The 20,212-nt window shown below is 46.0% G+C and overlaps 1 protein-coding gene across 2 annotated transcripts in view; it reads right to left on the bottom strand.

The window, feature by feature from the left end:
* Window positions 1-18,495, bottom strand: part of chst11 (carbohydrate (chondroitin 4) sulfotransferase 11) — a 114,558-nt gene extending 96,063 nt beyond the window's left edge. Inside the window, exon 1 of one of the 2 annotated variants that reach the window (XM_031831715.1) lies at window positions 18,240-18,495. In XM_031831715.1, coding sequence (XP_031687575.1) covers window positions 18,240-18,357 — 118 coding nt within the window. In that variant the 5' untranslated portion in view covers window positions 18,358-18,495. The remainder of the gene's footprint in view (window positions 1-18,239) is intronic. The other variant, XM_031831716.1, reaches the window with a different exon arrangement.
* Between the last annotated feature and the right edge of the window lie 1,717 nt (window positions 18,496-20,212).

Genomic DNA, 20,212 nt, shown 5'->3' with positions numbered 1-20,212 from the left:
TCAAAGAAACTACAAGTAGTTAATAAACGTCACATATATTTCTGTCATGCTGCTTTGTTGACAACTCCAACCACCTTGCACCACAGTTATTCAGCCAATCAGCAGCTGCCGCTGTTCCATACACCCAAACTCTCTGACCTGCTCTAGGACATACCATTCTCCTGAGGAAGATAAAACGGGGGAGTACTGTGTGACTGAGTCATTTAGACCTGTAGTCTGGACATGGTCTGTCCCTCCTTCTCTCAGAGTGATCTCAGTTACATATAATGCCTCCAGTAATGCAGTCTTGCACCACCAAATTATAGTGTGTGTCCAATCGAAGACTGCGTACTCTTAAAATAGACAGAAGGAGAAATTATAGTCCTGTAGAGTGTGTGTGTGTGTGTGTGTGTGTGTGTGTGTGTGTGTGTGTGTGTGTGTGTGTGTGTGTGTGTGTGTGTGTGTGTGTGTGTGTGTGTGTGTGTGTGTGTGTGTGTGTGTGTGTGTGTGTGTGTGTGTGTGTGTGTGTGTGTGTGTCAGTCGACCCTGAGCGAAACAGAAAGAGAGAGACTGTGGAGAAATACGAAGACGCTTTTAAAATGTGTTTTGTGGGGCAAGAGAGAGAAGCCGAGCTAATATTGAAGGATTCTTGAATGTTGATTATGCTGATGAGCTCTCTGCCCTAAGTCAAATTTGCAGACTAGCTGCAAGGGGGCATAACCCAGCCACCTGCAAACACGCATGCATGCAAGCATGAGCACACACACACATTCTCGCAGATGGATGGTGACAGATGTTCTCAGAACAGCCTTTAAACACTCAGACTAAAGGAGAGACAGGCAGAATGAGAGTAATAACTCACCTGACCGTTACTATCATAGGCTACCACTTTAAAGGACATATCAAATCTCCCTCCGTGCCTCTGCCTGATGTTGTACACGGAGTGTATCAAACATTCGGAACACCTTCCTAATATTAAGGTGCGCACCCTTTTCCCTCAGAACAGCCTCAATTCGCTGGGGCATGAACTCTACAAGGTGTCAAAAGCATTCCACAGGGATGCTGGCCCATGTTGACTCTAATGCTTCCCACATTTGTGTCAAGTTGGGTGGATGGCCTTTGGGTGGTGGACCATTCTTGATACACACGGGAAACTGTTGAGCGTGAAAAACCCAGCAGTGTTGCAGTTCTTGACACAAACCAGTGCACCTGGCACCTACTACCATGCCGTGCTCACCCTCTGAATGGCACACACACACAATCCATGTCTCAATTGTCTCTTTAACCTGTCTCCTCCCCTTCATCTTTAACCTGACTCCTCCCCTTCATCTTTAACCTGTCTCCTCCCCTTCATCTACACTGAATGAAGTGGATTTAACAGGTGACATGGATTGTTTTCACCTGAATTCACCTGGTCAGTCTATGTCATGGAAAGAGCATGTTTTGTACACTCAGTGTATGTCCTCCTCAGACTCTCTCCATCTTTCTCTTTCTGGCTGTGTCACTGTGTAGGCTGGGCTCTGGCTCTCTGAGTTTTGACAGAGCAGGCTGGGTTAGGGATGAGGTACAACTCAGCAGTCTGCAGTCTCTCAACAGCTCTACTCTTTTCCCCATATCTCATCTACCTCTCTCTCTTCTCTTCTCCAGTCAACACCACTTCATCCCCTCTCCTCAATCATTCTCCTCCATCTTCATACTTATTTCTCAACATCTAAATCCTCATACCCTGTACCCTTCCCAATCTAGCCTTTTACTCATCTCTCACTCCAGCCCTCCATCTCTCACCTATACTCCTCTCCCCTCTCCTCTATCATCCTCCCTCTTTCCATTCACCCCTCTTCCCTTCTCTCCTCCCTCTTCCCTTCTCTCCACCCTCTTTCCTCTCTCCTGCTCTCTCTCTGGTCTAGACAGAGTGACTGTGTCCTGGTATAACCGGACCAGACTTCACACCACAGACGCCATGTTCTCAGCCTGGACTGGACTGGCAGAACTTTGATTTGGATGGGGTTAAGTGTGTGTGTGTGTGTGTGTGTGTGTGTGTGTGTGTGTGTGTGTGTGTGTGTGTGTGTGTGTGTGTGTGTGTGTGTGTGTGTGTGTGTGTGTGTGTGTCAGGGGAGCTCTATTTGCTCCTCTATGATGGCAACGTGTCCAGCCCTCCTCCCCTTTCCTGGACGGGCATGAGAGGGGTCTTTGAGTCGCACCACGCTGCCCAGCCCAGCGGCCATCTGGTAACCCGCCATGTTGTGGGCTCACAGACTGGTGTTGGTGCCCACCGTTCCCCGTGGCATTGCCAAACCAGCCGCGCTGGCAGTGGCAGAACAACCAGGCTGGAACGTACCACACCCACTAACACACTCACTCAAGGAAGGCCTGATAGAGAGGGTAGAGAGAGAGAGAGAGAGAGAGAGAGAGAGAGAGAGAGAGAGAGAGAGAGAGAGAGAGAGAGAGAGAGAGAGAGAGAGGAATGAAAGAATTAGAGGATACAGACAGACAAGGTGTGATCAGAATTCGAATCAACTTTATTCTCTATGTACATTTACACATACTCGGAATGTTACTTGATGATATGGTGCTGCTAGTGATATGGTGCTGCTTGTGATAGACGAAATACTCCGAATGTTACTTGATGATATGGTGCTGCTAGTGATAGACGGCATACTCAGAATGTTACTTGATGATATGGTGCTGCTAGTGATATGGTAATGCTAGTGATAGATGACATACTCAGAATGTTACTTGATGATATGGTGCTGCTAGTGATATGGTGCTGCTAGTGATAGACGACATACTCAGAATGTTACTTGATGATATGGTGCTGCTAGTGATATGGTGCTGCTAGTGATAGACGACATACTCAGAATGCTACTTGATGATATGGTGCTGCTAGTGATAGACGACATACTCAGAATGTTACTTGATGATATGGTGCTGCTAGTGATAGACGACATACTCAGAATGCTACTTGATGATATGGTGCTGCTAGTGATATGGTGCTGCTAGTGATAGACGACATACTCAGAATGCTACTTGATGATATGGTGCTGCTAGTGATAGACGACATACTCAGAATGTTACTTGATGATATGGTGCTGCTAGTGATAGACGACATACTCAGAATGTTACTTGATGATATGGTGCTGCTAGTGATAGACGACATACTCAGAATGTTACTTGATGATATGGTGCTGCTAGTGATATGGTGCTGCTAGTGATAGATGACATACTCAGAATGTTACTTGATGATATGGTGCTGCTAGTGATAGATGACATACTCAGAATGTTACTTGATGACATGGTGCTTCTAGTGATATGGTGGTGCTAGTGATATGGTGCTGATAGTGATATGGTGCTGCTAGTGACAACATTTAGAGACAGAATACTGACAAAGGAGTTTAAACAAAGGTGACATACACTGTATATACAACAGTATGTGGACACCATTTCAAATAAGTGGATTCCCGTTGCTGACACCCGTTGCTGACAGATGTATAAAATCGAGCACACAGCCATGCAATCTCCATAGCGAAACATTGGCAGTAGAATGGCCTTACTGAAAACCTCAGTGACTTTTAACGTGGCACCGTCATAGGATGCAACAAGTCAGTTCATTACATTTCTGCCCTACTAGAGCTGCCCCGGTCCACTGTAAGTGCTGTTATTGTGACGTGGGAAACGTCTAGGAGCAACAATGGCTCAGCCACGAAGGCCAGACAAGCTAACAGAATGGGACCGCCGAATGCTGAAGAGAGTAGAGTAACACTCACTGCTCGGGCGCAACACTCACTAATAAGTTCCAAATCTACTCTGGAAGCAACGTCAGCACAAGAACTGTTCATCAGGAGCTTCATGAAATGCGTTTCCATGGCCGAGCAGCTGCACACAAGCCTAAGATCACCATGCCTATTGCCAAGCGTCAGCTGGAGTGGTGTAAAGCTCGCCGCCATTGGACTTTGTAGCAGTGGGAATGTATTCTCTGGAGTGATGAATCACGCTTCACCATCTGGCAGTCTGATGGACCAATCTGGGTTTGGCGGATGCCAGGAGAACGCTACCTGCCCCAATGCATGGTGCCACCTGTGCAGTGAAGGGAAATCTTAACGTAACAGCATACAATGACATTCTAGATGATTCTGTTCCTCCAACTTTGTGGCAACAGTTTGGGGAAGGCCCTTTCCTATTTCAGCATGACAATGCCACCGTGCACAAAGCGAGGTCCATACATAAATTGTTTGTCGAGATCGGTGTGGAAGAACTTGACTGGCTTGCACAAAGCCTTGACCTCAACTCCATCAAACACCTTTGGGATGAATTGGAATGCTGACTGTAAGCCAGACCTAATCGCCCAACATCAGTGCCCAACCTCATTAATGCTCTTCTGGCTGAATGGAAGCAAGTCCCCGCAGCAATGTTCCAACATCTAGTGGAAAGCTTTCCCAGAAGAGTGGAGGCTGTTATTGCAGAAAAGGGGGGACCGACTCCATATTAATGCCCATGACTTTGGAATGAGTGTGTATGTTACATACGTTTCCCATTAGCCATAGTGCAGCACTTTGAATGTTCCTCTCAGAGCCACTTAATGAGACATGGTGACTGAGACATCCTCCATTTAATTAAAACCATGATTCACTCACTCCTTCATGGCCACCATGCAGTCTACTGCCCTGAGTCTACAATCTATAGCCTGGTCACCGACCTGTTCGTGCTCTCTCGATAACCTCTCGTAGACAGGCTGCGTAAACATAAATGGCACCGTAGATCTGTCATGATACAATGGGATGCGTGAGATAACGGGGACAAACCAGGATTTTGCAAGTGTTAGCAGCTATTGAATTTTGGACGGTGCGGGGACATGTGACCCATAGACTTGCCCGTAACTTGCAGAGAGAGGGGGGGTGGAGCTCTTCGTTCCAGTTCCAATCCTCATTATACATATGGACCTAGAACTTAATCGAGCATCTGACCAATTACGCAAGACTTTAGTTCTGGGTTAGCCGAGAAAAATCTCCTGTGGTCATTATAGCGCCTGTGGTCATTATAGTCTGGTCCCAGACCTGTTTGTGATGTCTTGCCAACACCTATGTTCATCTTCACAGACAATAGGAGTTGACAAAACAACACAAGCAAATCTAGAACCAGGCTAAGTCTCCACTTCTGTACCCGAACAGTCCTGCTTTGGTGTTGTTGGTCTCAAGTCAGCAGACTGCAGATGGCTTTGCCACGGGCTGTTACTCACTCTAATGACTAAATCAGTGTGTTGGTAGAGCAGGGGCTCGGGACTAAACTGAGCACTCACCCAAAAAAAGAAAGGGCAACTGGGCAACAAACTCTCTCTTTGTCTAACACACACACACACACACACACAAACACACACACACACTTATTTCTTCTCTGAAATAAATTGACTCACACAAGTTGACAACAACAAAGGAAGGACCAATATGTTCAGACACGTACGTAGCTGACACACACACACACCTCGCTGGCTCTTCTGGCCCTCTGAAGGTAAATATTAGCCGTGAGTCTGTCTGAGAGGCTGAGCAGCACTTCACATCATCGACGGACCATGCACTCACCACCCAAAAATGCTCCAGCACCCTCCTCTATCCCTCTCTCCAACGCACAGCCGCTAATAATGCCCAAATGTGGTTAACTTCCGGTGTTAACCACCTGTTAACCTGCTAACCGCCAAGGGACTAAAACATAACAACCAAATAATATTTATGGGCAGGAGGCAGCGTGATAACATTCACATCTGTCTTAGTCTGACGTTCCAGCAACACTCAGGTAACGTTGCAACCGCCCAATAACAGAGGACGGAAGAGGTTTGCTGAGATCAACAGAACCCAGTCAGACTGGTTAATGTGCCCTTCAATCAGAGTCAAGCCCTCTAACGGTTTACGATACGTGGCAACCAGATGTTGACGTGTAGAAAATGCCACTTAAGCAGACATTTTCCATCATTAACATCCCCCTTTCCGTATCCACCTCCTATCAGGGAGGAAATTATTGTTTGGGGTTTGAGAGAAACCCCTGAACATCTGTGAGCCCCTCGTCTGTTAAATAGAGAGGTCTGCACCATTAGACACAGCACCTTTCACTCAACTATGTGTGTGTGTGTGTGTGTGTGTGTGTGTGTGTGTGTGTGTGTGTGTGTGTGTGTGTGTGTGTGTGTGTGTGTGTGTGTGTGTGTGTGTGTGTGTGTGTGTGTGTGTGTGTGTGTGGCCCCTTACTTGAGGCCCATGATCAGATTATCAGAGGCACAGGAAGTAAGGGGAGAAGTGGGGGCTCTCTCACTCTCTCTGTTTCTAGACGACTATCTGTCTATTGTCGCCCATATAAATGAATCTGTGTTTGTTGTTCTGTGCTAAAGAATGTCTATAGCTGTTAATTACTTAATGACTGTATTATCAGAGCGCATGTATGTGTCCTTATACAGTGCCTTGCGAAAGTATTCGGCCCCCTTGAACTTTGCGACCTTTTGCCACAATTCAGGCTTCAAACATAAAGATATAAAACTGTATTTTTTTGTGAAGAATCAACAACAAGTGGGACACAATCATGAAGTGGAACGACATTTATTGGATATTTAACAAATCAAAAACTGATTTATTCAGCCCCCTTAAGTTAATACTTTGTAGCACCACCTTTTGCTGCGATTACAGCTGTAAGTTGCTTGGGGTATGTCTCTATCAGTTTTGCACATCGAGAGACTGAAATTTTTTCCCTATTCCTCCTCGCAAAACAGCTCGAGCTCAGTGAGGTTGGATGGAGAGCATTTGTGAACAGCAGTTTTCAGTTCTTTCCACAGATTCTCGATTGGATTCAGGTCTGGACTTTGACTTCGCCATTCTAACACCTGGATATGTTTATTTTTTAACCATTCCATTGTAGATTTTGCTTTATGTTTTGGATCATTGTCTTGTTGGAAGACAAATCTCCGTCCCAGTCTCAGGTCTTTTGCAGACTCCATCAGGTTTTCTTCCAGAATGGTCCTGTATTTGGCTCCATCCATCTTCCCATCAATTTTAACCATCTTTCCTGTCCCTGCTGAAGAAAAGCAGGCCCAAACCATGATGCTGCCACCACCATGTTTGACAGTGGGGATGGTGTGTTCAGGGTGATGAGCTGTGTTGCTTTTACGCCAAACATAACATTTTGCATTGTTGCCAAAAAGTTCAATTTTGGTTTCATCTGACCAGAGCACCTTCTTCCACATGTTTGGTGTGTCTCCCAGGTGGCTTGTGGCAAACTTTAAACAACACTTTTTATGGATATCTTTAAGAAATGGCTTTCTTCTTGCCACTCTTACATAAAGGCCAGATTTGTGCAATATACGACTGATTGTTGTCCTATGGACAGAGTCTCCCACCTCAGCTGTAGATCTCTGCAGTTCATCCAGAGTGATCATGGGCCTCTTGGCTGCATCTCTGATCAGTCTTCTCCTTGTATGAGCTGAAAGTTTAGAGGGACGGCCGGGTCTTGGTAGATTTGCAGTGGTCTGATACTCCTTCCATTTCAATATTATCGCTTGCACAGTGCTCCTTGGGATGTTTAAAGCTTGGGAAATCTTTTTGTATCCAAATCCGGCTTTAAACTTCTTCACAACAGTATCTCGGACCTGCCTGGTATGTTCCTTGTTCTTCATGATGTTCTCTGCGCTTTTAACGGACCTCTGAGACTATCACAGTGCAGGTGCATTTATACGGAGACTTGATTACACACAGGTGGATTGTATTTATCATCATTAGTCATTTAGGTCAACATTGGATCATTCAGAGATCCTCACTGAACTTCTGGAGAGAGTTTGCTGCACTGAAAGTAAAGGGGCTGAATAATTTTGCACGCCCAATTTTTCAGTTTTTGATTTGTTAAAAAAGTTTGAAATATCCAATAAATGTCATTCCACTTCATGATTGTGTCCCACTTGTTGTTGATTCTTCACAAAAAAATACAGTTTTATATCTTTATGTTTGAAGCCTGAAATGTGGCAAAAGGTAGCAAAGTTCAAGGGGGCCGAATACTTTCGCAAGGCACTGTATATCTGCACGTGTGTGTGTGTGTGTGTGTGTGTGTGTGTGTGTGTGTGTGTGTGTGTGTGTGTGTGTGTGTGTGTGTGTGTGTGTGTGTGTGCGTGCGTGCTTGCGTGCATGCGTGTGTGTGTCAGTAACCCAGTGGCAGTCTCTTGTATTGAAGTCCAGACTCTCCAACAGATGGCTATCAACCTCATGGCTGCCTGGCCAAAAGTGCAAAGCAACACAGTCAGGGCCCTGAACTGGAGCACCACAGGCCAATGAAATGTGGGGACAGAGCCACAATGTCATGGTCCTTCAGGACGTCTGGGATACCCTCCCACAATACACACTCACAGGCAGAAGAGAGAGCGAGGATACAGGACAATGTGGTTGGGAGGGAGAGAGAGGGAAAGAGCCCACTTGATAGCTCTCCTGACAACACCCCCACACCCACTGAGGACACACAAAAGCCAGAGATTGTGCTCCTCATTGACTCAAATGGGAAATACAATGATGAGAGGAAACTTTTTCCAAAAGTGGCTAAACTCTGATGTCCGAACACCCGGCGTGCCCTGAAGCTGTTGTTAGAGGACCGACTAGGGTCCCCCAGCCACATCGTAATACACACAAGCACAAACAACCTTAGAGCCCAGCAGGAAAGGGTGGCCACAGCACTCAAGGGAGTGATTGAAAAGCCTCTTCCCCAACGCGCAAGTGGTTATCTCCACCCTGCTACCACAAAAAGACGTTCACCCTGACACCACACTGCAGGTGAATGCAAGCATTTCCTGGGACTGTGCCTCAAAACCAAATGTTTACCTGGCTCATCACTCCACCTTGGACTTGAACAGCCTTTATGGCCAGGTCTGCCTCTATAAGACAGCAGCCCCCACCTTTGCCAGGACCCTGAAGGACATCACCCTCAACTGCAGCCCCAGCACCTCCTACAGGAGCAACAGAGAAACGGACACCCCGCCCAGACCAGCCAGACACCCTCCCAGAACTATCTCAACAGAGAAAATGTCCTTGTGTGTGCTACCTATATCCCCCAAATACAATCTCCATACTTTAACGTTGACAGCTTCTCCCTCCTAGAGGGGGAGATCAACCATTTCTAGGCCCATGGACATGTACTAGTCTGTGGCGACCTAAATGCCAGAACTGGATAAGAACCTGACACTCTTAGCACACGGGGGACAAACAACTACAGGGAGGTGACAGCATTCCCTCCCACAACTATGACACAACTATGACAAAACAACCAACAAAAACGGGTCACAACTCCTGCAGCTCTGTCGCACGCTGGGTCTGTACATAGTCAATGGTAGGCTTTGAGGGGACTCTTACGGTAGATACACCTACAGCTCATCCCTTGGCAGTATTACTGTAGATTACTTATCACTGACCTCAACCCAGAGACTCTCAGAGCGTTCACAGTCAGCCCAATGACACCCCTATCAGACCACAGCAAAATCACAGTCTACTTGAACAGAGCAATACTCAATCATGAGGCAGCAAAGCCAAAGGAACTGAATAATATTAAGAAATTATATAGGTGGGAGGAAAGTAGTGTAGAAACCTACCAAAAAACAATTAGGCAACAACAAATTCAATCCCTTTTAGACAACTTTCTGGACAAAATGTTTCACTGTAATAGTGTGTGGCAGTAGAAAACCTAAACAGTATATTTGACATCTCAGCTTCCCTATCAAATCAAAAAATTGAAAGCAGACAACCTAAGAAAGTTAACAACAATGACAAATGGTTTGATGAAGAATGCAAAAACCTAACAAATATACTGAGAAACCTATCCAACCAAAACTGGAGACCCAGAAAACCTGAGCCTACACCATCACTATGGTGAATCCCTAAAACAAAATAAAAAGTGTCACGCCTTGGTCATAGTATTTTGTGTTTTCGTTATACATTTGGTCAGGCCAGGGTGTGACATGGGTTTATGTGTTGTGTTTCGTATTGGGGTTTTATAGGATTTGGGATTGCTATTATTAGGGGTGTGTCTAGTTAGGCTTGGCTGCCTGAGGCAGTTCTCAATCAGAGTCAGGTGATTCTCGTGGTCTCTGATTGGGAACCGTATTTAGGTAGCCGGGGTTTCACTGTGTATTTTGTGGGTGATTGTTCCTGTCTCTGTGTAGTTTCACCAGATAGGCTGTATTTAGGTTTCACGGTCCGTTTGTTGTTTTTGTATTTATTAGTTATTTCATGTATCGTCACTTTTTTCTTCATTAAAGACATGAGTAACCACCACGCTGCATTTCGGTCCGACTCTCTTTCGACAAACGAAGAACGCCGTTACAGAATCACCCACCACACACGGACCGAGCGGCGTGGTTACAGGCAGCAGCGAAAGGAGGAATGTAGCATGGAGTATACGACGTGGGATAAAATAGACAGGTGGGCGGCCGACCCAGAGAGAGTGCCTGAGCCCGCCTGGGATTCGTTAGAGCAGTGCGAAGAAGGCTATAGGCGAATGGAGTTGGAGAAACAGACACGGCGGCGCAGAGCGAAACCCGAGAGTCACCCCAAAAAATGTATTGGGGGGGGGGCTCAGAGGGAGTGGCTGAGTCAGGAGTCAGACCTGAGCCAACTCTCCCTGTTAATCGTGAGGAGCAGCGATATAAGGACTTCTGGTCTTGGGAGATGATATTAGACGGAAGAGGACCCTGGGCTCAGCCTGGTGAATATCGCCGCCCCAAGGAGGAAGCAGAGGCAGCAGGAGATAGGAGCCGACGATACGAGGGAACACGGTTGTCAAGGAAGTCAGAGAAGCAACCCCAAAAAAATATTGAGGGGGGGCTTACAGGGAGTATGGCTATGCCAGGTAGGAGACCTGCGCAAACTCCCTGTGCTTTCCGGTGGGCTAGAGAGACCGGGCAGACACCGTGTTATGCTATGGAGCGCACGGTGTTTCCAGTGCGGGTGCATAGCCCGGTGCGGTTCATACCAGCCCTTCGTATTGGCCGGGCTAGAGTGGGCATCGAGCCAGGTAAGCTTGGGCAGGCTCGGTGCTCAAGAGCTCCAGTGCGCCTGCACGGTCCGGTCTATCCAGAGCCACCTCCGCACACCAGTCCTCCGGTAGCAGCTCCCCGCACCAGGCTTCCTGTGCGTGTCCTCGCTCCAGTATCACCAGTGCCATCACCACGCATCAGGCCTACAGTGCGCCTCGCCCCTCCTGCGCTGTCGGAGTCTCCCGCCTCTCCAGCGCTGTCGGAGCCTTTCTCCTCTCCTGCGCTACCGGAGTCTCCTGTCTGTTCAGCGCTATCAGAGCCTTCCTTCCCTCCTGCGCTGTCGGAGTCTCCCGCCTGTTCAGCGCTATCAGAGCCTTACTCCTCTACAGCGCTGCCGGAGCCTCCTGCCTGTTCGGAGCAGCCTGTGCTGTCAGTCTGCAAGGAGCTGCCAGTCTGCAAAGAGCTGTCAGCCTGCATGGAGCAGTCAGAGCTGTCAGTCTGCATGAAGCAGCCTGAGTTGCCAGTCTGCAGGGTGCTGTCAGCCTGCATGGAGCAGCCAGAGCTGTCAGTCTGCATGAAGCAGCCAGAGCTGCCAGTCTGCAAAGAGCTGCCAGTCTGCAAGGAGCTGTCAGTCTGCAAGGAGCTGTCAGCCTGCATGGAGCAGTCAGAGCTGCCAGTCTACAAGGAGCTGCCAGTCTGCAGGGAGCTGTCAGTCTGCAGGGAGCTGTCAGTCTGCAAGGAGCTGCCAGTCTGCAGGGTGCTGTCAGCCTGCATGGAGCAGTCAGAGCTGTCAGTCTGCATGAAGCAGCCAGAGCTGCCAGCCTGCAAAGAGCTGCCAGTCTGCAAGGAGCTGTCAGCCTGCATGGAGCAGTCAGAGCTGTCAGTCTGCATAGAGCAGCTAGATCCGCCAGTCAGCCATGATCTTCTAGATCTGCCAGTCAACCAGATTCTTCCAGATCAGCCTGTCAACCAGAATCTTCCAGATCTGCTAGTCAACCAGAATCTTCCAGATCTGCTAGTCAACCTGAATCTTCCAGATCCGCCAGCCAGCCAGGATCTACCGGAGCCTACTACCTACCTGAGCTTCCTCTCAGTACTGGGCTTCCTCTCAGTACTGGGCTTCCTCTCAGTACTGGGCTTCCTCTCAGTACTGGGCTTCCTCTCAGTACTGGGCTTCCCCTCAGTTCCGGGCTGCCCCTCAGTCCCGAGCTGCCCCTCAGTCCCGAGCTGCCCCTCAGTCCCGAGCTGCCCCTCAGTCCCGAGCTGTCCCTCAGTCCCGAGATGCTCCTCAGTTCTGTGGGGTTCTGGGTGAGGACTATTAGGCCATGGTCGGCGGCGAGGGTGGATTATCCCAGGACGCGAAGGGGAGGAACTATGACATTTATGGAGTGGGGTCCACGTCCCGAGCCGGAGCCGCAACCATGGACAGACGCCCACCCGGACCCTCCCTATGGTTTTGAGGTGCGTCCGGGAGTCCGCACCTTGGGGGGGGGGGGGTTCTGTCACGCCTTGGTCATAGTATTTTGTGTTTTCGTTATATATTTGGTCAGGCCAGGGTGTGACATGGGTTTATGTGTTGTGTTTCGTATTGGGGTTTTATAGGATTTGGGATTGCTATGATTAGGGGTGTGTCTAGTTAGGCTTGGCTGCCTGAGGCAGTTCTCAATCAGAGTCAGGTGATTCTCGTGGTCTCTGATTGGGAACCATATTTAGGTAGCCGGGGTTTCACTGTGTCTTTCGTGGGTGATTGTTCCTGTCTCTGTGTAGTTTCACCAGATAGGCTGTATTTAGGTTTCACGTTCCGTTTGTTGTTTTTGTATTTATTAGTTATTTCATGTATCGTCACTTTTTTCTTCATTAAAGACATGAGTAACCACCACGCTGCATTTCGGTCCGACTCTCTTTCGACAAACGAAGAACGCCGTTACAAAAAGAAGGAACAGCACGTCAGAAATCGGCTCAATGTAATTGAAGAATCCATTGAATCTAACCACTTCTGAGAAAATTGTGACACACTAAATAAACAACAACTCAAAGAAGTGTCTATCCAAAATGGAGATGTATGAGTAAACAATTTCTCCAATCTTTTTGGCTCTATAACAAAGAACAAACAGCAAAAAAGAACTGTACATGATCAAATACAAATCTGAGAATCAACTATTAAAGACTAACAGAGCCCACTGGATTCTCCAATTACATTGAACTACAGGACAAAACACAAACCCTCCAACCCAAACAGGCATATGGTGTTGTTGGTATCCACAATGAAATGATCAAATATACAGACCACAAATTTCAATTGGCTATACTTAAACTCTTCAACATCATCCTCAGCTCTGGCATGTTCCCCAGTATTTGGAACAGAGGACTGATCACCACAATCCACAAAAGTGGAGACAAATTTCACCCCAATAACTACCATGGGACATGCGTCAACAGCAACCTTAGGAAAATTCTCTGCATTATCATTAACAGCAGACTTGTACATTTCCTCAGTGAAAACTATGTACTGAGCAAATGTCAAATTGGCTTTTTACCAAATTACCTTACAAATTGATGGAAAGCGGTGTTGGGAAAAACATACAACATTACAAACATAAAATCCATGTACACATACAACAAGCGGCGGTTAAAATTGGCAAAAAACACACATTTCTTTCCAGAGGGACGTAGGGTGAAAAAGGGATGCAACTTGAGCCTCACCCTCTTCAACATATATATATATATATATATATATATATCAACGAATTGGCGAGGGTACTAGAACAGTCTACAGCATCCGGCCTCACCCTACTAGAATCTGAAGTCAAATGTCTACTATTTGCTGATGATCTGGAGCTTCTGTCCCCAACCAAGGAGGGCCCACAGCAGCACCTAGATATTCTGCATAGATTCTGTCAGACCTGGGCCCTGACAGTAAATCTCTGTAAAACAAAAATAATGGTGTTCCAAAAAAAGTCCACTTGCCAGGACCACAACTACAAATTCCCTCTAGACACCGTTGCCCTAGATCGAACAAAAACCTATACATACCTCTGCCTAAATATCAACACCATAACTTCCACAAGGCTGTGAACAATCTAAGAGACAAGGCAAGAAGGGTTCTGTGCCATCAAAAGGAACATAAAACTCAACATCCCAATTAGGATCTGGCAAAAAATACTTACATCTGTTATCGAACCCATTGCCTTCTATGGTTGAGAGGTTTGGGGTCCACTCACCAACCAAGAACTCATAAAATGGGACAAACACCCAATTGAGCAAAATTCTGCAAAAATATACTTTGTGTACAATGCAAAACCCCAAACAATGCATGCAGAGCAGAATTAAGACTATATCCGCTAGTTATCAAAATCCAGAAAATAGCTGTTCAATTCTACAACCACCTAAAGGGAAGCAATTCTCACACATTCCACCACAAAACTCTCACCAACAGAGAGATGAATCTAGAGAAAAGTCCCCTAAACCAGCTGGTTCTGGGGCTCTGTTCACAAACACAAACTGACCCCACAGAGCCCCAGGATACAAACACATTTATACCCGACCAAATTAAGAGAAAGCAAAAACATAACCATTTGACACGGAAAGAGTCAACCAAAAAACAAAGTAAATTGGAACACTATCTGGCCCTAAACAGAGAGTACACAGTGGCAGAATACCTGACCACTGTGACTGACCCTAAATTAAGAAAATCCTTGACTATGTACAGACTCAGTGAGCATAGCCTTGCTATTGAGAGAGGCCGCATTAAATGACCTCATTAGAGACACATATTTCCCACAGATTATAGACCCACAACGAATTTGAAAACAAATCAAACATTGTTAGGCGAAATACTGCAGTCAATACTGCAGTCACAGCAGCAAGATTTGTGGCCAATTGCCATGAGAAAAGAGGAAACAGTGGAGCACAAACAACATTGTAACTACAACCTATAATCATCTCTTTGTGTATTTCCCCTTTCATACTTCAACCACTTGCACATTGTTACAACACTGTACAAAGCCAATAATATAACATTTGAAATGTCTATATAATTTGAAAACTTTTGTGAGTGTAATGTTTACTAGTGTTTCCCTTGTTCATTTCCCTTTTGTTTATTGTCTATTCCATTTGCTTTGGCAATGTAAACGTGTTTCCCATGCCAATAAAGCCGATTGAATTGAATTTTGAGAGAGAGAGAGAGACTGAGGCAGAGAGAGAGAGAGAGAAAGAATCTAGTTTTATTACTCTAGGTCATCTGTTCTCTGTACAGGATAACATCAGAAGCTTTTGTGCTGGAGAATTCCACCGCACAGAAAGGGACAGTTCTAGAACACATGCACAGAAAGGGACAGTTCTAGAACACATGCACAGAAACAGGGACAAGAACTCTAGAATTCCCACAAAAGGGATAAAAGCCATTGAATTCCTATGCACGAAGGGAGACACTGTAGAGCTCTAGAATGTAAGTCAATGATTCTATCATCAAACTCCAGTGATTATGGATGAGGTAACCACAGTCTGCAAATCAGCCGTCTTCCCCAAAGTATCAGTTCCACCCTACATTACTGTCCCGGGGTAGCAAGCAGTAAGGAGTTTTGAGTTTCCCAAAGAAATTCCACCAGAGGCTTTGTCCATCTCATTCTTGATGAAGTCTTTTCCGCTAAACTCCATCTGACTGCCTCATACCCCCCTTTTCCCCCTCCCCTAGCTCTCTTTGAGGTCCGTCGCTATGGAAATCTTACCCAAAAATTCAGCTGGGTTCCAAATTAGGTCAGTGAGCCATGTCACTGTCCATGCTCGGCTGCTCTAGTCTGGACACACTGGTGCATTATGGGGGATGTGAAACGTGAGTGTGTGACTGAGGCCAGAGTGCACAACCAGGTCACCACTCACACACAGCCGAGAAAATATACTGAACAGAGTCCCAGTATAAACACGCACACAAACACACACACAGACAGTCATGCCCAAAATACCAAAATACCCCCTGGCACCTCTCACCCAAAGAATACTGACTAAACAAAACAGCCATATTAGCTGCTGCTGCTCCTTTGGTCCCAGTCCTAATGCCTTTAAACAGATGCCTGCAGTGGAAGGCAACCTCACACAGACACTGAATGATCTATCAGAGGCACAAAGCTTCAACTGAGCTCAACGGACTATGACTCAAGCTGGATCTGTCTCTTTGAAGAACACTTTCACTGGTGTGTTTCCAGCGTGTGTGCACGTTTGCAGCCGTGCGTGCATGTGAGCAAGTGTGTGTGTGTGCATGTGAGTGTGTTGAGCCCCAGATGAGGAGTCTCTCTCCACTGTCTGGTTTAAAGGTCGTGACCCCAAAGGGCCTGTAAACGAGGTGAGAGTTTGCACAGGGGGGCGAGACAGGATTCCCAGGCAGTCTAACATTCCGGAACCAGAGGAGCGCTCCTCGGACTTCCGTGTGCCGTGAACTGTTATGGGAAGACCAGAGGGGTTCAGTCTGTCATGTTCCTAGGCTGTATTGTGTGTGTGAGTGGGGGGAGGGGTGGTCAAGAGAGAGAGAAATAAGCACAGTTACACACCGAAATGTCAGACATTGTCCATTATTCACTTAAGCAATGGGCAGACAGAACCAGACAGAACAGTTTTAGGCTACTGGAATAGTGTGCAGTTTGGTTCACCTGCCGGCAACCTCAGATCAGGCTTAATTTGCCAGACCACTCAGTTCACTTGCCTCTGGCAATAGGGCAACCCTTAATGTCAATCCCTGGTCTCACCCACATAATCGCTTCATACTCCCAAACACACAACCTCACTACCTTTAAACACACCACACATCTGCTCCACCACCACTGACACACACACACACACACACACACACCATCTTACACGGGGCTTTTTCTCACATGTCTGACATGTATTCTTCAAAAACAATTACATGCAACACTTTCAGATGTCCCCTCTTCTAAAACGAGATAGGTCCATGCATGCCTATACCCCTATGCCTGGGAGAGGCTCCCTATAGCAACCCCCTCAGCCTTTTGTCTTTGTGGATCTACAGAATGTCGCGGGGGAGTCATGCATCGCCGCTGGAAAGCATTTCTCCACATGCCCAAGTATCTGTGTGCGCACTAACGCACATATATTGGGGCTGTTTCCACGGTGATGTTTGATTAACGGAATAGGGATGACACGCATTACGGTGCAGTAGGCTAGTGATGAGAGCCCCGTCGCGGGTGTAGGCTACATCGATGACTCACAAGCGGGGACTCAGAAATTCCACCAAATTATGTGGAAGTACGGCGTGGCAATTAGAGTTTTACGCATTCATACTTGGTTCCTCTGTAGTACAATTTATTCGCTGATATTCCCCTTCCTTTAAAAAAAAATCCATTACCACTTGTTCACTATTCGGACACAACTTTGAATCAAAGGAGGGGAACCAATAAAGTATTACTGCAAAATCCCCTTTAACAATAATACGGTCACTTTGGCTGGGAAAAGTCTACATGGCACAATACCCTGTTATTATTATTTACATCACTATATTCCCTACTACCGCAAATAGAGACGTGGCCACATTGAAATAAAGCATAGCCAATGTATTCAAAATTAGTGAGGTAATTAAATCACACTTTTTTTTATTTTTGCCACCTCTCTGATCCTGGACCATGGCATGGAACAGGAGCTCAAATTAAACAGTTTCAGTCATGGGAGGAATTTAACAGCGTCACACAGTTGCTCAGAAATAATTTCGCGTTACTGTAAACCTGTTGTAGGTCAATATTGAGGCATTTTGCTGTTTGTACAGTGAGATCCTTGCGCGTCTGAAAGCAGGGCTCTTTGATTCATGGTACAGAGCCTATACTGTACGGCTGCTGCCGAACGGTGCCGTGGCAGTGGCACTGGGTCGACTTCAGCCAAACTGACTGGAGAGAGACAAAAAGAATCCATCCATACCAGCGAGAACGCCAGCGACTACAGGCGATGCGTACCGCAATCTCAAAACACACATGCCGTGCTCGTTTCCCAAGAGATTACTGACTCTGGCACAATAGCCTATACGATCAATTGCATAAACGCACAATCTATGCGATAGTGTTTGATCTAAAACAGGCAACACATTATTTCCCAACCTCGGCGACGCAGGATGGATAGATGGGTGTTGCAACCTTGTCATTGTTTATAAAATGCATGATTCAACATAGTCAACAAATACATCGATATCAACATGCCACAACAGAGTGGGCCATGGTCAGGACGTCACAGATCAATGAACACAACACACAACAAATTCGAGAGAGACAGAGACCCTACCTACCTGGTTGGAACATACTTTGGAAATAAAAGATGACCAGAATAAAAGATCCCAAACAAGTGGCGAGTACCATCCGGCATATTCTGCTCATCCTCATCAGCTCGAGCAGAGTCTGTTTCATGGCTGTCAGGGAATGACTGTGGCTGATTTTCTATGTGTAGGTCGGTAGGTCGGTCTGAGCACCGGGGCTTGTCGTGCGGTTGTGGTACTGATGGTGATACTCACTGCAATTGTCCGCTACTCAATGAGCTCAATGCTTTCGCTCTGGACTGTACTATTCGTCCCTACCTCCTAAACTACAGGGGAAGCAAGGCAACTATTCTGCCCCCTCTTGCAACAGAAAATGAGCGCGCCCAAACGCGATGAGCAACAGAGACGTGTAAAACAGAACCGCTATCTCACGTCGCACACTGAGAAATGAATGGTGTTATACCACATTGCTATATATTTATTTTTGAATGTGTCTAAATATGTCTAAGCGTTTCCCCCTGTAATACGATTATATATGGAAAGATTAATTATCACCATCTGAGTGAGTGACTGTGTAAGAGAAGTACTGTGTGGATTAATTTACATTCCCCTCACACCAAGAACATGCGAACACTAACAGAGAAGTAGATCGATGCTGCTGACACAACCCAGACATGGTGAAACTGTTCATTATAACAGAGATTACATAACGTAGGCTACTGTACAAACCGGCGTTCTTGTATGAAAATGGTTTGTGGATCAGTTTGTGAGTAAATGTGCGTAGCTCATTGAATTGCGCGCATCTATAGATTAGATATATGGTTCTTGTTCAAGTCCAGTGATGGGAATACCATATTTAGATATTTTAAATTCACACCAATCAATTGACTTAATTGAATTTCAATCAAATAATGTTGTCAAATCAGGCTAGTGAGAGTTATGAATTGAATATATTTGTATTACCTGAATATGACATGGCTAAAATTGACACATTTTACCCGTTGGACGTTGCCTTGCCAGTCTTGCAGAGGCCATAGAAGGATTCGTTATGCCAATGTGCTAATTCCTCAATAGTATGGGTATGGGTATTATAGCACCACCTAGTGTCAATGGTAGACAGATATATTTCTCAAAGTGGCCACAGAAAAGAGTTAGGGTTTTTGCCCTAGCACTACACAGCTGATTCAAATGATCAACTCATCATCAAGCTTTGATTATTTGAATCAGCTGTGTATTGCTAGGGCAAAAACCAAGACCTGCACCTGGGAGGGGGGCTGAGTTTGGGAAACCCTGCCATTGAGTACCACAGTGTGAGTCATCATCAGTGGCGATTTTAGCATGTAAATATTGGTGGGTAAAACTTATAAAAAAAGTTAACTAATTATGCATGCCAGCAAAGCCACTGCACAGCACAGTACAACACTAAACAATACATTAATTGCACTAAAATGGTGACAAACCATAATTTGCAAATAAATTCATTAACAATCCTACAATGTGATTTTCTGGATTTTTTCCCCCTCATTTTGTCTGTCATAGTTGAAGTGTACCTATGATGAAAATTTACAGGCCTCTCATCTTTTTAAGTGGGAGAACTTGCACAATTGGTGGCTGACTAAATACTTTTTTGCCCCACTGTATATATATTTTACATTGTTTGCAAACTGACATGTGACCAAATAACATGCAAAACAGGCAAGCCACCCCCCCCCCCCCCCCCAAAAAGTGTATTATGTTCTTGCTAAAAATGTGAGGCTTGTTCGAGAGAGATTTATATGGTTATCATCACACCAGGGTAAGCCTACATGAAACACAGCCCTTATTTGAATTGTTTTTAAAATCCCCAATGGAAAAAAATGAATGGTGGGAAAACATTTGGAGCCGTTTTCCTGTTTGACCGCTAGGTTTTATGGGTATTAGGACACCTTCATCATGGGGCTTTATTGAGCATGTCCACAGTGATCTATTCTAAAAACCAAAGGAAATACCTTCTGAAAAGATCCCAA

The sequence above is a fragment of the Oncorhynchus kisutch genome, linkage group LG9 (genome assembly GCF_002021735.2).
Source record: "Oncorhynchus kisutch isolate 150728-3 linkage group LG9, Okis_V2, whole genome shotgun sequence".
NCBI lineage: Eukaryota > Metazoa > Chordata > Actinopteri > Salmoniformes > Salmonidae > Oncorhynchus > Oncorhynchus kisutch.
This window is presented reverse-complemented; position numbering and strand designations above follow the sequence as displayed.